The sequence below is a fragment of the Syngnathus scovelli genome, chromosome 10, assembly GCF_024217435.2.
Source record: "Syngnathus scovelli strain Florida chromosome 10, RoL_Ssco_1.2, whole genome shotgun sequence".
In the NCBI taxonomy this organism is placed as follows: Eukaryota; Metazoa; Chordata; class Actinopteri; order Syngnathiformes; family Syngnathidae; genus Syngnathus; species Syngnathus scovelli.
In genome coordinates, this window is record NC_090856.1 from 261,031 (window position 1) to 283,500 (window position 22,470).

The window sequence follows — 22,470 nt, forward strand, 5'->3', positions numbered from 1 at the left end:
AAACGGAGTAGAATATGTGGATCAAGATCAACCGGGGAAATAACTTTTAAATCACCCTTCAGTCGTTTTCTCATACGGGTTGTGTTTTCGGTCGGGTTCTCATCAATTGATGCAGTTGAAAACATTTCAATGCGCAGGACAATTCGGAAACAGAGATTGAGAGAGAGAGCGACCGAGAGAGCGAGAGAGCGAGAGAGCGAGCGAGAGAGAGAGAGAGAGAGAGAGAGAGAGAGAGAGAGAGATGGTGGGCTGGTGGGCTGGGGGGCGCCTGAGCCTAAGAGTGGGCTCCAGGCAGTCTCGGGCTTCACATAGACTCACTCTATCATCCAGTGTCCAGTGGAATGCTTCGGTAGTCATCCAGTGCCCACCTTTCGTTAGCTTGACTTTCTGAGATGTTGCAATGTCCCGTGCTGTCTTACCAAACGTGGATTTGTGCTGGGTGATTTTTTTCTACTTAGCTTCAACACCTGGCTGTAGATCAGCCGATGCCGACAGCTGTCATGAGGTGAAGACAGCATACATGATGCGCCAAATAGGCCAGGTGGAACTGGTGCCAGACACTCCCCAAACAGGTCAGTAAATCACCTTCATGATGGGACATCAGAGCTTGACCATTGGATGGACATGCAAAAAGCTGCAAATTAAATGCACCCCTCTCTCTCTCTCTCTTGCCAACTGCCAACTGTGTGCTGGGAATTGCCATCTCTCTCACTCTCTCTCTCTCTCCCTCTCTCTCTCTCTCTCTCTCTCTAAGTCTAAATCTCTATCTGTTGATTATCTTTTGCAGAATGCATGCAAGGTTATGAATATTTTAAAATTGATTTCCAAAAACGAATCATTTGGTGACAATTACGTATAATCAAAACAAACTCTGAGTTTAGACTCTTTTGTAACACAATGGCAAATTCCAAATTGAGGGCACCATCATTTTGGTGGGCCAGAATTTCTCTTGAAAATGACATCGAAAGCCTGCCTTCGTTGCTTTGGCACAGGACTTGAAGTGAATACGTATTTTCTCAAAATGGAAAGTTCAGGCGCTGCTGTTTCCACATACTATATGGAGTTGTTAATCAAGACAGCGTGCAATTTTTTTTCTTACTGTATCAGCGGCATCCCTGGTAAGTAGAGTTGAAAAACGGATTGACCTCAATGTACGTACGTCATTTGCTTTCCTTCATAAATAGCGTGGGGAAGTGGCTCGGAATCATTGTGGAAATGGATTCACAAATCGTATGAAAATACGGAAAACGGTGTGGGTGGAATTGCATGCGTGTGTGTGTGTGTGTGTGTGTGTGTGTGTGTGTGTGTGTGTGTGTGTGCATGGTGCATAGGTGTCGGGTCATAGCTTGGTGTACAGTCCATTCCTGTCATCCCTCTGCCCCTTGATCTTAGTCAGCTGCTTGCCACTTTGGAAAACATCTCACACACGCACACCATGCACATCCACGCACACGTACACCCAATCGCGCTTGCCGACACATCGTTTCTTTCTCTTGCTGATATTAGGCACTTGTGGTATTTGCGCGAGCACCCACCCAAAAGAAATGCTAAATGTGTTTGTCGTCCACTCAGATGAGTCTCTCAGAGTGTGTGTCCACTCTGGTCTCGGGTGCTGTACCAGTAAGATGGAAGACGCCTACATGGCTGCCGTTCGCAGCCAGACTCAGCAGAAGATTCGATCCTTCAGCTTTGAGCTCAAGTACCTGATTGCCGGACACAGCAAAGCCTACCAAGGTGAGGTAGACCGGACGAACGCAAGGCCAATGGTGAGATTTGACCATCCGGCCTCGGAAGCGGGGGGCGGATACAAGCGCTAACCGTGAGACTGCACCCACACGTAAACGTAAAGAGATGACATTCGTTATTCCGTTGAATAAACACCACCGGCGCGTTGAATTGACAACAGAGGAACAATTGTGTCAAGTACTTCCAGGACCCCAGCGAGCCCTATGTCATGCTGACTTTGTGCGTCCGTCCGTCCGTCCGTCATGAAATAGCTAGTTTGTGTCTGTTTGATGGTGTGAGGCCAGTTATTTAGTGGGGCGCCACAGTGGCTCGCCAAACAAACAACTGATGTCCCTTGAGAGAGAAGGGAAGTGGAAAACTTGCTTACTATCTTTCTCTGGGCTTTCTGTGTCAATCTGCGTCCGAGGCTGCCATAATTAGCTTTTGTTCGTGACCGATGAGAGCGCAAGGGCTGAAGAATGTTTACATTCAGCGCGTATCCCCACCAAAGTGTTGTTGTCACGGGCAACAGCCGCTCTCCAACGGCCCGCTTTCAATAGGAGGGAGAATACTCTGCTTGTCCGCTTTTCTCTCACCAGTACTTGTGTGCGTGTGCGTGTGCGTGTGCGATACGCATGGGCTGCACACATTATTAGATGCTTTGCGTTGATGAGACCCAGACAGACAGAGCAAACAAGTTCTAGTCTTTGTCCTCCCTTTTTCTCAGCTGTTATTCAGACGATCCGTGGATAATGAGGCAGACATGATCAATCGAGCGAAATTGGGCATTCTCTACGTTAGTGAGGAAAAGTGTCTGCTAAATATAATATGCAACTCATCTTTCCTGTCTGATGAGGTGAAGCCTAATGAAAGAGGAATTTTGGGTCTAATTGATTGGACCCCACACACACACACACACACACACACCCACCCCCGTTAGCTGTCTCTCAAGCAATCCTAAGGCTCTCATGAGAGCCCACAAAGTAAGTGAAACATGCCCAGAGCGCATCAGGCTCTGTTTACAGCCGGTCCCAATCCCGCCCGCACTCACTCCGTCTGCACGTGGAAGACCCCGTTGCCCTATCACCCACATCACCCAGACCGGAGAGAAGGACACGTGGCGAGAGAGCCCAGGAGTTTTAGCCTTGTCACTTGATGCTGTGTGATGTGTTTGAGTAAGCATTGCCAAGGCGTGGGCATGCAAACATATCAAGAGCGGACGTTCACGCCCCGTACGCTACTGAAAGCGTATTGAATTGATCCTTTTGTTTTTGTTTGTAGATAACCCTTTCTGCTCAGACGATAAAAAAAGAAAGTGCACACAGACGGATAATACGCTGTTATTGAAATGCGATGATTTGTGTTGCATGACAGAGCAAGCACCGTTATGTTGACAGCTCGCTCGCCAGGTGCTTGCAGCTCTACAAAGTTGTTTGAACGCACCCAAATGTGTTAAGTGACCCATGAGGTGCTGAAAGTCACACATAATTAGGTCTCTCTCTCTCTCTTCCGTTCCGTTCCTCTCCCACTTGGCTGTGTGTGTGTGTGTGTGTGTTGGGATGCCATTAGATTGACATCAGCGTGTTTAAATGGCAAGTTTCAAACATAGGCACACGCTGTTGTCATACAGTCACTGTAGATGGCGAGGGGGCGGGGCAGTGCAGTGAACAGGTCAGGCTCATTATCATGTGTTGGCCGATGACAATTTGATGACTTAAGCTCTTTTGGATCACTCTATTTGGATGGCCAATCAGACACGCAAGAAGGAAAGGAAATCAGCATCTTGTCCTTAGCATGAGTACAGGTGGAGGTGATTGGGATGGGAGTGGAGTGGAAGCTTTCTACCACTCGGACTCGGTCGGCGCACTTATTTGGCTATTTAAAACAGCATCTTCCCAATTTGGTCAACATTTTGAGTAGACGCCCGAATAGGGAAACTGTAAGTACAATTGGCTGGCTGAGGCGCCTCGTAGTGCCCGGACAAAGGTTAGGCGCTACGGCCCAATCGCCCGAGCCCGTTCATTGCTGTAGCGCTTTGGCAGCTCCTGTTCAAAAGGCAGCATGAGAAGGAAATGGAGAGAAGAATGACAAGACAGCATCTGAGGCACACTTGCTACTAGAGAGGCTTGCTGAGCAGGCTAAATTGGTATCGGGGCTATCATGTGTTGTTGTCGGTTGAAATATGCAACCTTGAAGAAAAGCTCTATGTTTATTCTGGGGCGCACACGTCATCCAACGTTGGGCTATGTAAACACTCAGCAAAAAGAATGCGGCGGCGGCGGCGGCAGCATCAAAGGTTGAGATGCTGCGCGTTGCCTTTGAGAGAAAATGGACATTTCCATCCATCGGTCTATGGACATGGAAACAAATGCCTTTGCTAACCATCTGTTTTGTGGTTTCTCCAGACACCTTTGATTCCCTGGTCTCCTTTACATCGAATTTGACCAGCAACCTGTTTGACAGCGCCTACTCCAGCCTGGCATCAGAGTGTCGGCCGCACGTGCTTCAGCTTTTCACTGACATTCGTGGCCATCTCTCGGGGGAGCCCAAGCCCTCGTTGGAACTAGCGGTGGGGACGTTCTTCAACCAGCTCTTCCCACTGGTCTACGGGCGACTTCTCAACCCTGGAATTGGCCAGACGCGGCCTCCCTCTTTTTCCTCTTCGTCCTCAGCCGCTCAGGAAGAGTGCCTGCGGATGACGCGGCAGGATGTCAGTCCCTTTGGGCCCCACCCTCCGTTTCTGCTCGCCAGTCTTTCTCGGGCGCTCCGAGTGGGCCGAACTCTGAGTCGCCTGCTCAAATTGGCCGGGGACGTGGTGGATGCCGCGCAGAAGGCCACGTTATCCCGAGAGTGTGGCCGGGGCTTAGTGAGGATGCAGTATTGCTCCCATTGCAGAGGGCTGACATTGATCAGGCCCTGTAGCGGACTCTGTGTTAATGTTATGAGAGGATGTCTGGTAAGTGGAGCCCTTCCCGTCGGGATACACGCGAGCCTTTCCCCCTCCGCCGACCGCTACGTCCGAGACTTTGGCTTTCGGGGTTAACGCGGTTCCCAAATTCCGGACCCCAAAGTGAAACGGCGCTTCAGCTGTCTGTCCTCTCCAATCGTGGCTCGTCAACCGTCTTCTTCATTCTAGGTGGGGATATCTGAACTTGCCGCACCCTGGAGAAGTTTGGTCCTATTGCTCCAAAGATTAGCTGCGACTTTAGCCACCAGCAGCAACCACAACAGCGTGGAGCTGGCGCTCTTGGCCGTCCGCAATCATGTCAACGATGCCATCCTGCACGCCCAGTTGCACGGGCCACGCATCACTGCCATTGTAAGTAGTAGATTTGAGAGCAGTCGCACAGACGTCATGCGTTGGTTCACATTCGTCCCATGTTCGAATCAAACGGAATGAGCTCAATCCTGGCCACAGCCATACGTCATTCTGTCCCTAGCATTTTGACCAAAGACTGCGGTTTTCTTTCAGCTTGTCGCTTGGACCTCCTTACAGCCCCGCACCTAGACGGGCTAAAAAGAGATTCCCTCTTTCGAGAATCTGCTCTTTCCTTCAGTCTTTCTGCGTGTGAATTCAAATCCAGCATCAGACAAAGGCCGCGGTTGGCAGGACGACCGATACCCAGAATGCTGCTGGCTGAGAGAGTGATGAGAACGTTTCTGTGGCTAATCTCTGGACAAACACACGACACACAAACAGCGCCCGGCCCGGCCCGGCCCGGCCCGGCCCGGCCCAGCCCAGCCCAGCCCAGCCCAGCCCAGCCCGCACACAATGTTACAGGAAGCAAGAGAGAATGCGGCCAACATTCGCCACAACACTGTGGATTTTGGGGAGTGGATTCCTGGGCGCGAAACAAACACGCACACGCTAATAAGAGAATAGCACTTCATTAAATTCCGCCTTTGCCAATGCTAACATCAAACCGGTTTAACACTTTACTCTTGTTCGCTGCGTAAAACTTTGGGAAGTGAAGCCGCGGGTCATTTTTGGCAACAACAAACAGATTTGCCTCATGGGTATTTTTGGTAAGCTGAAGAAAATACACAGGTCAGGCGTCAGCACGCGAGGTCGATATTTCAAAATGGATCCTTCTTTTTTCCATCCTCAGGTCGAGAAGGTGTGCGGGACACACGCAGCTGGTCCCGTGATGATAAGCGGACGTCCTAACACCTCCCATGTCACAAAAGCTACTGGGCGGATGATGCAAAGAGACTCAAAGAGGACGCCCCTGACCTCTTTGGGCTTTCCAAGTCTTCAGCTCCAGACTCAGAGGTGAGGTGCATACGTGGACATTGCTCTGATGAGTTGTGTTTGGAACTAGTAAATATCATTGCAAGGTTCAAATTCAATGGAATGGAAATGACATAAGTAGCACACGTACGTGATTGTCTCTCGGTAGGTCGTTCCCTCTCAAAGGGTCGAGAGGTGACAAGAGCCGCAGTCTTAAGAAATTGTCAAGGTACTGCGTCGTGCATCGGTTCCCATTCGCTGCCGTTGGAAGTGCAGCACCTTCAAACACGACACCAACAAAATGGCTTTCCAACAATATGTTTCAGGGAGTTTGAGGGCTCTATTCAGCGGTACCAGTGGTTTTTCTCCGAGCTCCCTGAGATGCTTTGTGAAAGCGAGACGGAGGTTGAGCAGCACACGTGTTGGAGCGGCCGAGACGTTGTGGAGAGGTAAACGTACGTGCGTGCGTGCGTTGACTCTGATTGGAGTGTAATAGCAAATGTATTCCACTAGAGAGAAGCCTCGTCATGATTTTGACCACCAGGCCAGTCTGGCTGTTGACATTCCACATATTGTCGTTCCCCCTCAGGTGTATGTATCTCCACCATGCAACACTCCCTTGGAACAGATCTCTATCTGTATTGTAATCCTTTTCACTCGACTTGTGCTTGCTTGTGCACGATTCCCTCCTTTTATTTCCAACACCATTCATTGTCAACATTTGTCAGCGGATGAGGCGCTTTTCTACTTCTATCTATCTATCTATTTGTTTTACGAAGAAGAAGCCATGAGCTCTTATTAATCCAAGTAACCTAATCTACCTACTGCTGTAGTTATGCAGGTCGCGTGGTTGCCAGCACTTTGAAAGCACAGAGGGACAACCCGGAAGTTAGCGTCCGCAATACTGATCCTGTCCTACGGGCGGCAAAACACAGACTGGAGCAGTTGACACAGGTACACACAAGACCCCTGCTGCAACATACAGCATCATTCCAAACTGGATATACGTACGTATGTATGACTGACTATATGTGTACGCTCAGGCTTATCCCATCCCATCCCATCGCAGCGCAGCGCAGGTCAAATGCTTTATGGCGCCAAAGTCCCGTCAAGTTTTGAAGGACAAATTTGTGTCATGTGTATTGACCCTCATTTGGCTTTCAGTCACGTGTAAGCCGAGTGCTGCTTCCTAATGCAATGCATTGAAACATCACCATGACGTTCAGTAATACATTCATTGAGCAATTCCAGCTGATTGATGCGGCAGGCACTCTCAAAGCTTTTGACGGCTTGGTAATACCATGACAGGATTCGCAGTCATTACTCATCAATCATCCACGGCCCGCGTTGGAGACTCGCCAGCGACACTGCTCGACGAACGAGCGTACCTTGACTTTGGACTTGAATTGTCTTTGTGACCGAGTTTGCAACACAAACCAGTCCTATCTTTGATGACCTTTCCCCTTTTGGAATGAATGGCAATAGCCATGTTTTTAATAGGAATGTTCATTTACAAAAGCGGATGTGCACTTTCACTTTCAAGGCGAGCCAATAAATTCTGCTCCGTTATTAATGTAGTTAAATATTGATGGGAGTTTATGTGTGCGTCTGATCACTGTTGAAGGGCTTTCCGTGCATCACGTTACTCATGCTGCGTTTACATGCATAAAATGCAGAGTCAGCCACCAGTCATTATTTATTTACCCATTGGCCCATTAATGTTATGTGTGATTCAAATGTTGCATGCAAAAGTATGATTCTGCAGAGATATTACAAAAACAACGTGAGGATAAGAACGCTAGAACTTCTGACATATTAGCTACCAAGCAAAAAGTCTCAGCAGTATAAGATGATAAAGCATACAGCTAGTTTGACATCTTCCACATAATAGACATTTTCACTTGAGTTTTTCCACATTTCCAAGCTATCGTCCATCCAATTGTCCGTGAGCTTTGAGTTAAGCGACATCAAAGTCACCTTCAATGGAAGATGGCTCACTCAGGTCCTCACAGCCATTCATTCCTTCAAAGCCTCATTCATTATTATTCATGACTGTCAATGGAGGAGCTAAATATGACAAAGAGGCACGGCTGAAATATGAATTGTCTATCAGCCGACCCCCGTACGTGATTGTGGCTCGTCTTTGCCTGGCCTCGCTCATCTTCCTCTCTTCATGAGACCTTTGGAGCAGCGGGCCCCGTTTGGGGCCGGCGTAATGGGATTCCGTTAGCTTAGTCGCTCGCAATTACAATTTGTGTGTACAAGCACAATCAACCTTGTGAGAAGCAGGAAAGGTCAGTGGCCTGGCTGCTCTGCGGCCATCTTTTTTCTCAAACGACGGAGCGGCCGGTGATGGCTTCATTAGAAGTGCGCTCACGTTCAATTTGTTCTGGGTGCGAAGGTCACATGCAGGGAATGCAGGAGTGGGTGGGTGGGTAGGAGTTTTGGTTGGTTGGTTGGTTGGTTGGTTGGTTGGTTGGTTGGTTGGTGGCTTGGTTGGTTGGCTCACCCACACTTAAAGTAGTGACTGAAGCAGAATGAGAAAGATTTGTGTCTTATGATGTGCAAGCAAAATACGTATATTTCCTTCGTCCTACTCTTGAAAACATTCTCAGTCAATCAATGTGGATGAATATAGTACGTGTACTCCATAAATGTTGAGCTCTCACTCGAGTACTGTTGTGACTTGTGAAATATGCACTCGTGTTAATGCGTGTTTAGGAACTTTTAGCGGAGCTCGGCTGGGCGCACCAAACCGCAAGAAAAGGTGAGGAAGAGGACGGAGGGAGTGCGCAAACAGAAAAGGAAAGGGCCAGCGGAGATGATTGTGATGATGAAGATGGCTGTGAAGCATCTGGTGAGGTTTCATTCGTTTCCCCCACATCTGTATCTTGCACATTGATTGGACATTCTTACTTTGCCAAATGTATTTGAAGCATGAAGCACGCACATCAGCCTTCTCTCTGGCCTCTCTCTCCAGCTCAAACGTGCCCACCTTACTCGTGATGTATCAGATGCATATTTGTCATCATGATAACATGTCACCATGGTGTGAGAGGAGAGTCCTTTCCTCTGTCCAGCTTCCATTTGGTCATTTCTCATTTTCCTCATCTCTGTGATTAAACGTGATTGATTTTTTCGACTCAGAGCAGCTCGACCCTGTCTCTCTCTCTCACTCTCTCGCTCTCTCTCTCTCGCTCTCTCTCCTTCCCTCCCTCCCTCCCTCCTTCCCTCCCTCCCTCCTTCCCTCCCTCCCTCCTCAATCCTCAGACGTGTTTTGTTAGTCAATAATGTACACGTCATGGCATCTTCTCTCCTCTTCTGTTTCCCAAACGGTATAGCCAAAGTAAAATCCAGATGTATCAAAGAATGTACTTCTGTGTCCTCTGTTCCTGCTGCCCACTTGTCTTTCGATTTGACACGTCACCCAATATGGAGTCCATCCCAGCAATATCCACGCTTCTATGTTTAGGTCTGGACACGTCTGATTTCCCCAGTGGCCGCAGTCCGGTGAGGGAGGACCGGGCTGGTCTTCGCCCTCCCCAGCGCATTCCTCCTCATCTGGACTCTCCCCCACTGGTAGGTGATGGCATCCTGGCAACGCAATGGCTTTGAAAATGGCAGGATGCTCTGGTGTGACTGATGGCAACCTTCTTCCCCTTGGATTGATTGGCCTCTTCCCTCTTGCCTTCACATATCAGGTGGCCGTTAGAGGATCGGCCAGCGCGCCGGCTGCCCAACGACTACATTTGAGCTTGGCCGCCGTCCCGTTGCTGCTGTCGCGATTGCGGAGCCGTTAAGCTGCGAAATGAGTGAGTCTGTGCGTGCGTGCGTGCGTGCGTGGGACTTTGAAATGAGCCTGCGTTTAAAAGCTGTTGGGCCGCTCATCTTTACAACAATGATAATTGTCATCATGGTGGAAGATGAACTCTTGATTGAGCATTTGCTATGACTTGCACTGACCTCTCTGATCACTTGTATTTAACTCTTCTAGAATAGATGAATATAAAGGTGTAAATACAAATCTATGTATTATATATTTATATAAAGACTATATGTAGATGATTTGTTTTTGTATAAATAGTAGGTCCCCTGTAGGTATTAATTGCATTTTTTTTAAACACACTGATAAGATCCGGGACAGCTGTAGTTTGTCGTTATAGAAATGTGATTCCTTCATGCGAGACAGAAATTGAAAAAAAAAAACATGATTTCAAACGAGGTAGAAGAGACATTCATCGTGCCTTATGACAAATCATCTGAATGATCCAATGCGGAATGATTGAAAGCAGAGGCCTTTTAGTCAATCCTGCCCAACAAATGGCATTCGTAGTCGAAACCAGCCTTCTGTCGCCATTCAATATCAATACAAGGCACATTTTGGTCTTCTGTTTTCCCCTGGCCCTCTTCACTAATAAAAAGAAAGAAATCAATCTCGGTAGCTATTCCTTTGAAGACAAGCATTTCTTTGACAGACAGACAGCACTCATCTTTTCTTTTCTTTATTTCAACGGCTGCCCTCTTCTTTCCAAATAAGAGGGATTACAGGCTTCTGGACAAATTTGGTCGACTCCATCAGCCTGTCCCAATTTTCCCGACATGATTGAAGTGGCACACAATCTTCATCCGCTAATACGTATCGAGCCAACGCTAGCGTGCAAAGCAGCAAGGTAGACAAGTTGAATGCTGATGAATATATTCAAAAGGCTGCCAGTTAAGCAGCTGAAGGACATTTTGCACATCTGTCAGCGGGGGGGCGGGGGGGACTGACTTCTTAAAGGTATCATTAACATCCATCCTGCCAGATACTAATAGCAATGGAGGAAATGTTTGACTGCCGCTGCTGCTGCTTCTCGTGGCGCCTGAAAACCAACCTGCCATTATTATTGAAGAAATCTATTTCTGACTAGATTTGAACATGTTTGCCTGAATTCTGTTGGATCTTTTGACTTCATCAATAAAATGTTGAATCTGAGCTCGTTTGTTTATTGGTCATTGTGTGGTCAGACTGAAGAAAATGACTTCTCTGAACCCATTCCATATATACGTACGTATATAAATGACGATGTACATTTTCGTCTCACATTTGCAATAAGTGAGTGCATAGCCAGCTTTATTAAGATGAGCTTTTTTTCCCTTCTGTGTTGGCCTGGACCCCAGCCAATCATTCACTCTCATGCCATTATGTCAATGTTTATTGGTAGTAGCCAAGTGATTTTATCTTGAGTGGCAGGTAAGGTATTAAATGAGACATAGCTTCATCATTTATAAGATTGATTGTTTCCTGGCTTGCGTGCGTGCGTGCGTGCGTGCGTGCGCGTGTGTTTTAGAACAGCCAATGATGATTGCGGATCCTTTTTGCTGCCTCAGCACCTCAGTGATACACGATCACGGTGTAAATGTCACTCATGTTTCCCACGTGATTTACGGTTTGCCACCCAAAATGAGCTTACGAAAACCATATTTGAAAGTTGAATGCAGGTTCCAACAGGCTTCCTTCCCAGCGTTGATTCTTCCTTAACATCTTCATGCTTTGGTGCTTGGCTGGCACGCACTTGGAAACAAAGAGCCCATTATATCAGCGTGATAATGATGTGTGAGAACATGTGGGAGCGAGGTGTCAAGTTGGACCAATTGAGAATACATTTGAAGTCTTTACCGGCCGGCCGGCCGCCTTTGATACGATAAGCTGAGCCAACACTGAGCAGTCAACATTCACACGCTTACATGAAGCAGCCAGGTATCACTTGAGCTAACTCCACAGATCTCAGAGCTCATATTGAATTTCTGTCCATGTGGAATGTGGCCAAGTCATCCGGCGACTGATGAATTGAATGACTTTTTTTGATTTTTCCCATGACAAAAACTGGCACCATTGGGAAGGTGTCATTTACTAGCTATGATGACATCTCTCTCTCTCTCTCTCTTTCGTTCTTTTTTCTTTTCATTACCACCTGGAAAAATACTCAATAGAAATGTGATTTGTAGTCCAAGCTTTTTTTGAGTCAGAGTGAGGCCTTGTCAATAACCCGTTGTCTTCAAATAAATCCGGTCACAGCCACTGCGCAATGCCAATTTGATTTGCAAACCAAAATATGGATGCATCCATATCTGGTCCTCCGCATTTATTCATCTGGTCCTGAGCAGAATATAGTCACTCCCAAGCAGCTTGATTGTTATGCAAGGATTGTTGGGCATTTCCAAGGTGTCACGAGGATTGTCACTCCAGTGACCTTTCCAGGTTCTGCCACTCCAAGCATGTTGGATGCGGCCAACGAGTGTGGGACAGCTCATCCATCACCGCGCAGAGCGAGCGAGCGAGAGAGAAGGTACCCAATCCCCCGGCGGTGAGTGATTTCCCTGTCCAAATGCCTCCTGCATTTGATGGCCCAAAATGCTGCTGTTCAAAAATGGAATAGGAGAGGGCAAAAGCTTCAAGTTGTTTCTTATTGCGCTTGCGTACAATTGACTGCTGTTGACTCTCTATAACGGACGTGTGTCCTCACGAGTGTCACGGATTAGATGGAGCCTCTCCCAGCTATATGGACAATTCTCTATGAGTCTTTAATTAACGGAGCATGCTTGCTTTTGGATTGCGTAGGGAAGCCAGAGTATCTGCACAAAACGCACACAAGGACAGGAAAAACGTGCAGAGTTTGGATTTGGGTTTCATTTAGATTTGGACGGATTTTATGATCCTTATTTAGTTGAATTGATTTTATTTACTGCTCATAGGGGTCGTGGTTTGGTCATTTGGATGGGGAGAGATGGACGGTGGGCGCTCTGATGTATCCAAATTGTTGCAATCTCTTCGAGACAGTGAGTGAGAGTGCAGAGGGAGGGATGATGTCACACGAATTCTCACCACGTAGGCTTCTTGTTTTATTCTCCAAGGAAGAACGCTTTTAATACAACATCTTTGAGATCCTGCAGACCCCCCCCCCTTTCTCTCCCTCCCTGTGGCTCTCTTTGTCTCCAGCATCCCTCCCGTTCCAGAAGAGGAGGCGGCGGCGAAGGGAGGGAAGGAGAGGAGAGGAGAGGAGAGGAGCGGGAGGAAAGGAAAGGAAAGGAAAGAAAAGGAAAGGAAAGGAAAGGAAAGGAGGTGCGCCCGCCGTACCTGACACCTCCAAGCGAGCGCCTCGTCCGCACAATAGGAGCTGGCTTCGGCTTTGGTGTCTCCCTCGACCCACTTGCTCCATAGTTCCCCGACATCGCTCGCTCGCTCGCTCTCTCTCTCACCATAGTTGAAGGAGTAGCGATGCAGTGTTCCCCTGGCGGATTTTCTTGGATTAGGCTGGAGAGGATGCTTGTCCTGGTGCTGTGTGTGCTGCCGGTGCTGAGCGGAACAACCGGGCCTGCCCTGGACAGAAGCTGCGCCGACCTGCGCCAGTTCTACACCGGCAAGGGCTTCACGCTCGCCGGAGTACCTCAAACGGAGACCTCCGGTGAGTTGAGGAGAACCAATCAAACACTAACTGTATGTACTGTGTCTTCCTACACTTGACACTCTCCAAATATTGTCCTATTTGTGAGAGCGAGAGAGAGAGAGAGAGCGCGCTTAAAATGGTTGTGATTTGATTGCTCATTCCACATGTTCATTTGTTTATTTTCTTTTAAAAGGTGGACCCCTCATCGTTGATCTCACTTGATGCACTTTAGGGCTACTCCCATTTGCAGTTTCTTTGACAAGCTATTTGGGGTTGCGCCCTGCACGCACGCACGCACGCACGCACGCACGCACGCACGCAGGCACGCACGCATGATTCCCATTCAAATGATGATAGGTTTGCAAGTAGGCGTAATCAATCTGTTTTACGGTAAACTAATCTATGATGGTGTCTTTTGTGGCTTTTTACCACTGTGTGCCTGCAAAAGCAAATGACCCCAAAATACTTTTATTTGCATGCCAATTTCCCCACATGTGCGTGTGTGTAAATAGGATCTGTAATTGCAGCATGATCTAAAACTCCAAGTGATGCTTATCTATGATAAACATCAAGTCAGGCTGAACAAAAGGGGCTGCTTATACTGCAGCAATCATTCTTTGAAAGCATCATTTCCATTCTCTAATCATCCAGTCAATTACCTACCCTGCACGTCAGGTAATCAATCAGACTGACAATTGCTTGCTCAGCCCGTTAGTTCACACACAGACACACACACACATATGCCAGAGTTGCAGTTCACACATTCGGATGAAGTCGCCTGAACGGCCACGGGAGAACCTTTTTCCTTGAAAGCAATCATGCGTCTTTGAAAGGTGCACGGTGGCAGCAGGCAGGCAGGCAGGCAGGCTGGAAATAAAGAGACAAAAGACTGCGCCGGCTGTGCTTGTGTATCAGCTTGGGATGATGCAGAAGGTCATTCACATATGTCTCGCTCGTGTGCTGAGATACGTATGAGGCAGTTTGTGTGCGTGCTTGCGTGCGTGCGTGGGTGCTTGATGCTGAACGCCATAGCAACACACAGACGAGAGGGAGGCGTACAAATGCGGCTAGAAGCGCGCTCAGATGGGGGAAAGAGCGAAGGAAACTGGACGACTGGCACAAGGATGAACAGAAAGAAAGAAAAGAGAGAAAAAGTGAGTCACTCAAGGTCTCGGTGGCTGCTTTTCCATTTCGTTATCTGACCTAATAAGAGTTGAACGTGGTATGCGTGCTCCAGATCTTAAGAATGCAATGTTGTCAGTGTCACAGAGCAGAGGCATTGTCCCACAGGTTTCATTTTCCTGCTGTCTGCCACTTTGTCCGCGTGCCTGCGAGCACATTTCGGTCTCACAATGTAGCCAGCCGGCCCGCCAGCCAGCCAGCCAGTCAGACAGACAGACAGACAGCCAGTCAGACAGACAGACAGACAGACAGACAGACAGACAGACAGACAGACAGACAGACAGACAGACAGGCAGACAGACAGCCCGCCCGCCCGCCAGCCAGCCAGCCAGCCAGCCTTCCTTCACCTGACTCATTTTGTTTTTGCTGTTTGAAAGGCAACAGCGCCCAAAGCGTTCCATTGACACAGGCATTATCTTGCTGAGGAGTACACACCCATGTGATCAGATGACCCGCGGCGAGAAAATGAAACCGTTTTCTTTCCTGCTCGGCTTGGTGAACATTGCACGAGATTGTGCTTGTTTCTTTGATGAACAAACACAAACAACAGTGTCATTTCAAATAGTCTTTCAAATCGTATGACCTATTTGATGCAATTTCAAAATATGTGACTTTTTTGACGGCTATTCATACGAGTGCAAAAAGGCTGTCCAATCCAGAGCCTGAATTTGGTGATTTTAGTGATCAGTTGCAAATCAAATAGCGCTCATCGTTGGCCTCTCTCCTTCTGGACATTTCATCCAATCTATCCCAAGAAATGAACATACATACATACATACATACTTACATTTCAATATGAAAGTCCACGTCTACTCTAATTGTATTGACTACCTGTCTGAATAGTAAATAGATTGGCCAATGGGAGGAGAAAAAAATGTCTGATGAAAAGACATTGGTTATGCAAATTGGAATCATGTTTCACTGACATAGATTTGGGAGCGAAGCTAATAAAATATGACAAGTAGCAGTCAAGCCATGCATGACACCGCTTCAATATTTCACGACTCCCTCAGACTTTGAGACAGACGTCATGGCATTTCCTTTGATTGAATGAATGGCATGGCAATTTAGATGACTAAATGTCATGCAGTGCCATTTTAAGGCAAGGCCACGTCTCCTGCGTGGTGTGCGAGTGAGCGAGCCAGCCAGCCAGCCAGCCAGCCAGCGAGCGAGGAGTCGTCACAGTGGCCTACTTTCCGTTTGACTAACCTTTGAATTCCCTTAAGCCATTGCAGAGATGCTGGTTCACGCTGTTCACTGGAACCATTCTGCACTGTCAAGCCTCCAAAACCCAAAATTATACTGACAAAATTAATCGCTAAAGATGCAACAAAGAGCACATATGACATATATTCCTTCCTTCCTTCCTTCCTTCCTTCCTTCCTTCCTTCCTTCCTTCCTTCCTTCCTTCCTTCCTTCCTTCCTTCCTTCCTTCCTTCCTTCCTTCCTTCCTTCCTTCTCAAATTTCAAGCCGTCTGCCCTCTACCGGTGACCCCAATGCCCTTCTTGTCCAGGAGATTTGATGCCCCTTGACAGCCTCTGATGTCCCCTTCCCTTTCTTCTCATGGGCACCTCACCCACCCAACAAGTAAATTGCCGGCTGAATTGCTCAGTGACACAAAAAGAGGCAAAAGAGCACATTTGATTTGTCACCTTGCCATCACCAGGACCATTAGAGCGCTGGTGGATTAAGGCTTGATGTCTAATCTTCTGCTAATCCAGCTCACTTAATCTATCTATGTGAGCAGTTTCTAGTTCACAACCTGCCCAATTTGAAAGACTACCTAAATGCTCATTCCTTTCCACCTTTTTGGATCTTCAAGTGCAATATGTGCAATGCTTTTTTTTTTTTTCCTCGACGCAGAAACGTTGCAGGTTCCAGTCTGCTGCTAACGCATGCTAAATCTAGCCCTCAAAGTTAGCTGCCGTGACCTCTGACCTATTGTGACTGACGGATCCAACTTTGAATGGTCAACTTTGCGCAGTCAGGCTTTTCCCTCGTCTGGAGCATGTTTTTTTTCTTTTACACGGTGAAATGAAGAGAGTGCAGTTGACTACTCCCAAAATGACCTAAAATTATCGTATTATATGTGAGCTTGGTGCAATTGCGACACATATATGCGCACCACACACACACACACGCACACACGCACACACACGCACACGCACACCCACACACACACACACACACATGGTGGGCAGCAGACAGGGCTGGTCTGTGGTAGAGAAGGGTATTTTTAGTCTGGTAATGTTTCAGACCAATATAGTATAAGTACCTCCCTGTCTGAATGACATGCACACAAGCCTCTTTTCATAGCAATCAAATAATCACTCAATATTTTGCGCTGAACTATTTTCCAACACAAAGGTTAGTTTAAAATATTACATGAATACATATTGTATTAATACGAACGTTGAAACATTGCGACTTTCTCGGGATTTGTTATGATCAAAAGCTGTAACCGTGGCTTCAACAACAAATGCTCCAGACAGTTTGTGTACACGTATACAATGAAATCGAAGATGAAATACTATCTCTTTTCGCTGTGAGTGTGTGTTGAGAAGGATAAAAGCGGCCGTCGTATTTTTCTTCCCATCCGGTGTGAGTTTGTGTCATGAATAACAGTGGCGTGATCTTCTAAATTGCGTGTCTGCTGACCTTGATCCACATAATTGAGGCTAGCTACAAAAAGAAGCGTGGCTTTGGATTAATCGTAAATCTGTTTCAACAGCAGTCTGCCACAATTCCACCAAATACAAAGTCTCCAAAGGCATCACTGCAAAAGAGAATCATTGACAACTGCAATAAAAGCATCACTTTGGATACAGATTCAGATTGTGCGTACGCATGCCATTAGTGTTTGTGCGTGCGTGTGCACGGAAGGAATAGTAAATTGGAATTCTTTTGACCTTGGCTCGTAATAATGCCATGTGTAATCCAAGCGCCTTTCGGTTCAAAGCATGAATGGAAACGTTCCCTAATTTATGGATTGTAAGCCATTCTTAAATCATGTTGCCCAGGTGAACATCTAAGGACCTGTCCTCAAGGGCCAACCTGTTGTACTAACAGCATGGAGGAAAACCTGGAGGCTCTAAGTGCACGAGAGACAGAGGTGCTGATCAGAGAGGCCGGCAGGTCACTGCAGGCTGCCTTCAACACGCTCTACAGAAGCTTTGACAGTACGTAACGTGTGTGTGTGTGTGTGTGTGTTCAGAATGAACTCATTACTGTTGGTGACTTTGTTTGCTGCAAGCTCTGGATGCGCTCTGCACCCAACTACAACTTCAATGGTAGGGCGGATGTGTATGTCAAGTCTGTCAAGGGGACCCCTGACTGGCTCTTATAATGAGGCCAGGCAGAGTCAGGCACACACAATGAAACACGATAAGCCCATGCCCTGATCCTGAAGGACGCACACACACACACACACACACACACACACACACACACACACAAACGGGAGGGAGGGAGGGAGGGAGGGAGGTTGGGAGGGAGGGAGGGAGGGAGGGAGGTTGGGAGGGAGGGAGGGAGGGAGGGAGGTGTCCCTCCCCCGGGGCAGGGGCTGGTTCCACTAATGAACAGTTGACCCACTGAGGAGAGGAAAGGGAAAGGGAGAGAAAAAAGATGGAAGACGGATAAATGCTGCAAGTGACAAATGCGTCATTACGGCAGATGTGACGGCTGGGGCCACCAGCCAAGTGTTTCCGACCTTCACGGCTTTGGATCGCAAGGAAAAAGATAATGCGGTGAACGTGACAATTTCATTGTGTCTATTTCTAAATCTAGACATGAATGAATGATACATTGGCCCCAATTGGTTCCAAGCGGCGTGGGCTGGTTCACTTCCTAATAAAATTTCAGATCTGATGTGAATGAATTGAAATACATTGTTGGCCAAACAAATGGGGGGCGGGGGGGATTCATTCACATGATTAAATGGTTCAAATGAATGAGAATCGTGTCATAATCATGAATGTGTTTCTTCCTTTTTGACCGTGCAGCCTATTTCACTGAGCTGCACGGTCGCTCTGAACGCTCCCTCCAGGAGGCGCTATCTCCTCTCGGTGCCCTATACTCCCAAAATACAAGACTCTATGGCGATTTGTACTCTGACCTGAAACAGTACTACCGCGGCTCAGCTCTTAACTTGGACGAGACCTTGACCGAATTCTGGTCGCGCCTTCTGGAACGCACCTTTAAAAGCTCCACGCCGAGAGAGGTGAGTAATCATTCCATCTTCAGAAGTCATTTGAGGTGGACCAAGCCCCCCCCCCAAAAAAAAAAAAAAAAAAGCAAACCGCAATATTGCTCTTTGTTGATCATTTTTCCCCAATAGTGTGATTAAAGCCATAAGAAGATGCACAAGAGAATCAAAAAAAAGTTGAGTCTAAGTCTAAGTCTAAGTCTAAAAAGCTATAACAAGGCTCTGTCGCTGTCACCACCACCACCACCACCCTTGCAGGTCACCCTGTCCGAGGACTACCTCGAGTGTGTTGCTAAGCAACAAGAGACCTTGCGACCATTCGGCGATGTCCCGCGGGATATGAAAGCAAAGGTTATTCGGGCCTTTGTCACAGCCAGGTCATTTGTCCAAGGGCTGATCATCAGTGGGGAGGTTGTCAGGAAGGTTTCACAGGTGAGTCTTGGATCAAACACTTTACATTGTGGGGGCGACAAGTACTTTTGGACTTGATCACACCAACCCAGATGAATATCTGTGCTGTTGAGAGACCGACCATATTGACCAAATACCAGTTCCCCCCCCATAGCTTAAAACACTTTTCTAGCTCTAGACAGGATTTGTACTTACGTATAGAGGCTGTACGCCACGACACGCAGTCTAATATATGATTCCTCCCCAGGTTCCTCTGAGTCCAGAATGCGTGAAGGCCTTGGTGAAACTGGTCTACTGCCCGCACTGCCGTGGCCTGGCCTCCGTCAAACCTTGTGTCAACTACTGCTCCAATGTCATGAAGGGCTGCCTGGCAAACCAAGCTGATCTGAATCCCGAGTGGCACAATCTTATAGGTCAAACAACATTGAGGAAGGTACCGCCGCTAGCTCGGATATTGACAAATTCAAATTGCATCTTCAGATACCATGATCCAGGTGGCGTCGAGTTTCAGCACCGAGCCCGGTCTGGATGTGGTCCTGTCATCCATCCCCTCTCAGATCTTTCAGGCTGTCGGCTTGCTAAAGGAAAACATTGACACCTTTTCAGCCAAAGTAAGATGCTTTTTTTACATGGAGTCATTATGGTCAACAAATTGCAAGTGTCAATCTTCGGTGTGTATTTCTGAATTCTAGCGAACTGTCGGCTGATGACTGTATGCCTCCAGTATATCCATCCAATCAAAATCCACATTTGCGACGCTTCCCAAATGAGCATTGTAACTCTGTCTGTGGTGACATCTAGCGGCGAATTTTATACTTCTATTAGAATGGCTACCATACACTACTCAGCTATCTCTGAGTGTAAATAAATGAGCAAATACAATCTGTGTAAATGTGCCTTTTCCCCACCATAGGTGTACCAAACGTGCGGCACTCCAGTTGAGTCAGGCACGGGAAGTCCAACGCTCGTTGAGCCAAAGAAAAAGAAGAGCGGTCCTCTGACAGCTTCCGAATACAAAGCCTCTCCTACTGCGGGCCTCAGACTTGAGATGCAGGTGTGTTTACCATGTCAATCTCAATCATTTGGATGGTTTTCCAATGGACCTTTGTGTTTGGATTTGTCATGCTGTCACGGTCAGGTGTCAGATCTCTCCAGTCAATTGAGGGAAATGAGACAGTATTGGCTGCAGCTCCCCATCGCGCTTTGCAGTAAGTTGTCAACAGCTGGCGCCAACAAGGAGAAATGCTGGAACGGCATTACGAAAGCCAGGTGGGAAAGAAATCATTCAATGGTCTTTGTCCCAAGCCCAACCTCATGTTCATGTCCACTTTGTCTATTTCTTTTTGGCATGTCTTTGTTTGTCACTCCTGCACAGAGTCATTGTTATATCATTCTCGCTGACTCACTCAGCACCAGTTCCTTGTGAAAAATCAATACTATTCCTATTGCTCATTCTTCCTGAAGATACCTTCCTGAAGTGATGGGGGACGGCTTGGCTAATCAGATCAACAATCCAGAGGTGGAGCTTGACATCACCAAGCCAGACATGACCATCCGGCAACAAATCATGCAACTCAAAATTATGAGCAACAGGCTAAAAAATGCCATGGACGGCAATGATGTGGATTTCCAGGACGCAAGTGAGTAGCGTACATTTTTGCACCAATCACTGGCCAAGCTCAAAGCCGCTTAAAGCCGCTCAAAGCCGCTCAAAGCCGCTTAAAGCTGCACAACTCATCGACATTGAGAGTATTCTAATTCTCGGATTGATCCGGCCTGCTCATCGTTTGGAATAGGTTGCAAACATCGACACGGCGCTGTTGAGTCCAACGCAAACGGGCATTTTGCTGTTTTTGCCCAGGCGACGACATCAGCGGCTCAGGAAGCGGCACGTGCCTAAGCGGTCAGTGCGCTCGAAGCAGACCAGGACTTTACGCGTACCCTCAAGACACCGAGCAAGTCAAAGGTGCGGCCACGTGTCGAGGCCGCCGCCCGTGGAGCCTCCTATGGCTGCTCCCGTCGGCTGGCCTGCTGCTACTTTTTGGTCGATGATGCTCTGCCACCTGGTGCAGAGAAGGACCGCATGCATCATCATCATCATACGGGAGCTGGAGGAAGGGGAACATAACAGTCCATTCAAGAACGTTGGTGAAGAGGATCAAAAAGTGGCACGAACAACAAACAGTCTTTGTTTGCTCCTTGTGCTTTCACTATTAGTTTGATTGTATTTGTTGAGCTGGCTTCAATGAATTCCGAGAAAGAGAATGATGAATTGAATGAAACAAGCAAGTTACAAAAGAGGAGTGAATGGTGACATCCTACAAGGTCTTTTGTGCTCTACTCACCAGGGACTGAGCTCAGTGACAAATGCAACCGTGTGTTCAAGGCTTTATATTCTTTTTATTTCATCCCATGTTGCGGGTGTGTACCTAAACAACATTGATGTAAGATAGAAATGTGCCAGTGCGCATCTTGTTTGCATCCCATGGAAACAAGATTGGCGCCAGGGTGAGCCATGGATGTGTATATATACTATATATATATATACGTATGTGTATATATACTATATATATATACGTATGTGTATATATACTACGTTCATAATATACTGGGAAGGAATCCCTTAAAAGCTGTCAAGTAAGTTTGTGCTGTTTGTTGGCTTAACAAATGTTTGGCCTACACAGCAATGAACGCCTGCCTGCCTTAAATGTTGTGGTTGCAAATGTTATCGTTCTCATCACCACATCAAAACTCTTACAAAGCACAGATAAGCAATTTCCTAAAAGATTGATTTTCTAAATGATTTGATTTTGCTGCTATTTCATAAAACCTCACATTATTCTGCCACTTTTAGTCGCCAAACGGAGCACATACGTCACAACACACAACCCAAGGGGGGATTTTTGGTGGAGCGAGCGCCGGACATCATAAGGGCACACCGAAGCGATTCAAAAACAAAAACTCTTGACTAACGACACTCCCTTGGTTATTTTTCATGGAGCAGAACTACAACACTGGGTGGAACGGGCCCCAAGTTTTTTATGATCAAAGATGAAGACTTGTGACTGGGTAACCTAAAATGAGCTCTTTATAATTGTTGGAAGATCCACAGTGCACAAATTGTAAAATGTACTTTGCGAGACCAAATAAAAGAAGAAAACAAGTGGAAGTAAAGTCAACTTTTCTGAAGTTTAAATTGCATTGCATTTAAACTGCATCAAAAAGCTGTATTGTTATTGAAAAATACAAACAAGAGAACTCTTTATTTGTTTCAGAATTGACCACCCAC

At 47.1% G+C, this 22,470-nt stretch overlaps 2 protein-coding genes across 6 annotated transcripts; both read left to right on the plus strand.

Annotated features, from left to right (window-relative positions):
• Positions 1-269: 269 nt before the first annotated feature.
• On the plus strand, positions 270-10,931 carry LOC125976129 (glypican-5). 4 transcript variants are annotated; one of them, XM_049732051.2, is made up of 13 exons: positions 273-572; positions 1,573-1,734; positions 4,131-4,681; positions 4,862-5,044; positions 5,835-5,998; positions 6,126-6,185; positions 6,283-6,405; positions 6,470-6,547; positions 6,790-6,910; positions 8,678-8,813; positions 9,429-9,535; positions 9,658-9,768; positions 10,494-10,931. In XM_049732051.2, the coding sequence occupies exons 1-12, from the start codon at positions 401-403 to the stop codon at positions 9,754-9,756; spliced, it is 1,956 nt and encodes a 651-aa protein (XP_049588008.1). In that variant the 5' UTR covers positions 273-400; the 3' UTR covers positions 9,757-9,768; positions 10,494-10,931. The 4 variants fall into 4 exon arrangements, 3 of the variants coding, with proteins under 3 accessions (XP_049588008.1, XP_049588007.1, XP_049588009.1); XM_049732050.2 differs by having other exon boundaries at positions 274-572; positions 9,658-10,931; XR_007484182.2 differs by lacking the exons at positions 9,658-9,768; positions 10,494-10,931 and having other exon boundaries at positions 270-572; positions 6,790-6,963; positions 9,429-9,450.
• Positions 10,932-12,738: 1,807 nt separating this feature from the next.
• On the plus strand, positions 12,739-22,370 carry LOC125976130 (glypican-1). 2 transcript variants are annotated; one of them, XM_049732054.2, is made up of 11 exons: positions 13,255-13,401; positions 13,577-14,537; positions 17,587-17,745; positions 18,568-18,785; positions 19,029-19,202; positions 19,429-19,594; positions 19,662-19,792; positions 20,095-20,235; positions 20,320-20,450; positions 20,646-20,821; positions 21,043-22,370. In XM_049732054.2, the coding sequence occupies exons 3-11, from the start codon at positions 17,637-17,639 to the stop codon at positions 21,231-21,233; spliced, it is 1,437 nt and encodes a 478-aa protein (XP_049588011.1). In that variant the 5' UTR covers positions 13,255-13,401; positions 13,577-14,537; positions 17,587-17,636; the 3' UTR covers positions 21,234-22,370. The 2 variants fall into 2 exon arrangements, with proteins under 2 accessions (XP_049588010.1, XP_049588011.1); XM_049732053.2 differs by lacking the exon at positions 13,577-14,537 and having other exon boundaries at positions 12,739-13,401.
• The last annotated feature ends 100 nt before the right edge of the window (positions 22,371-22,470 follow it).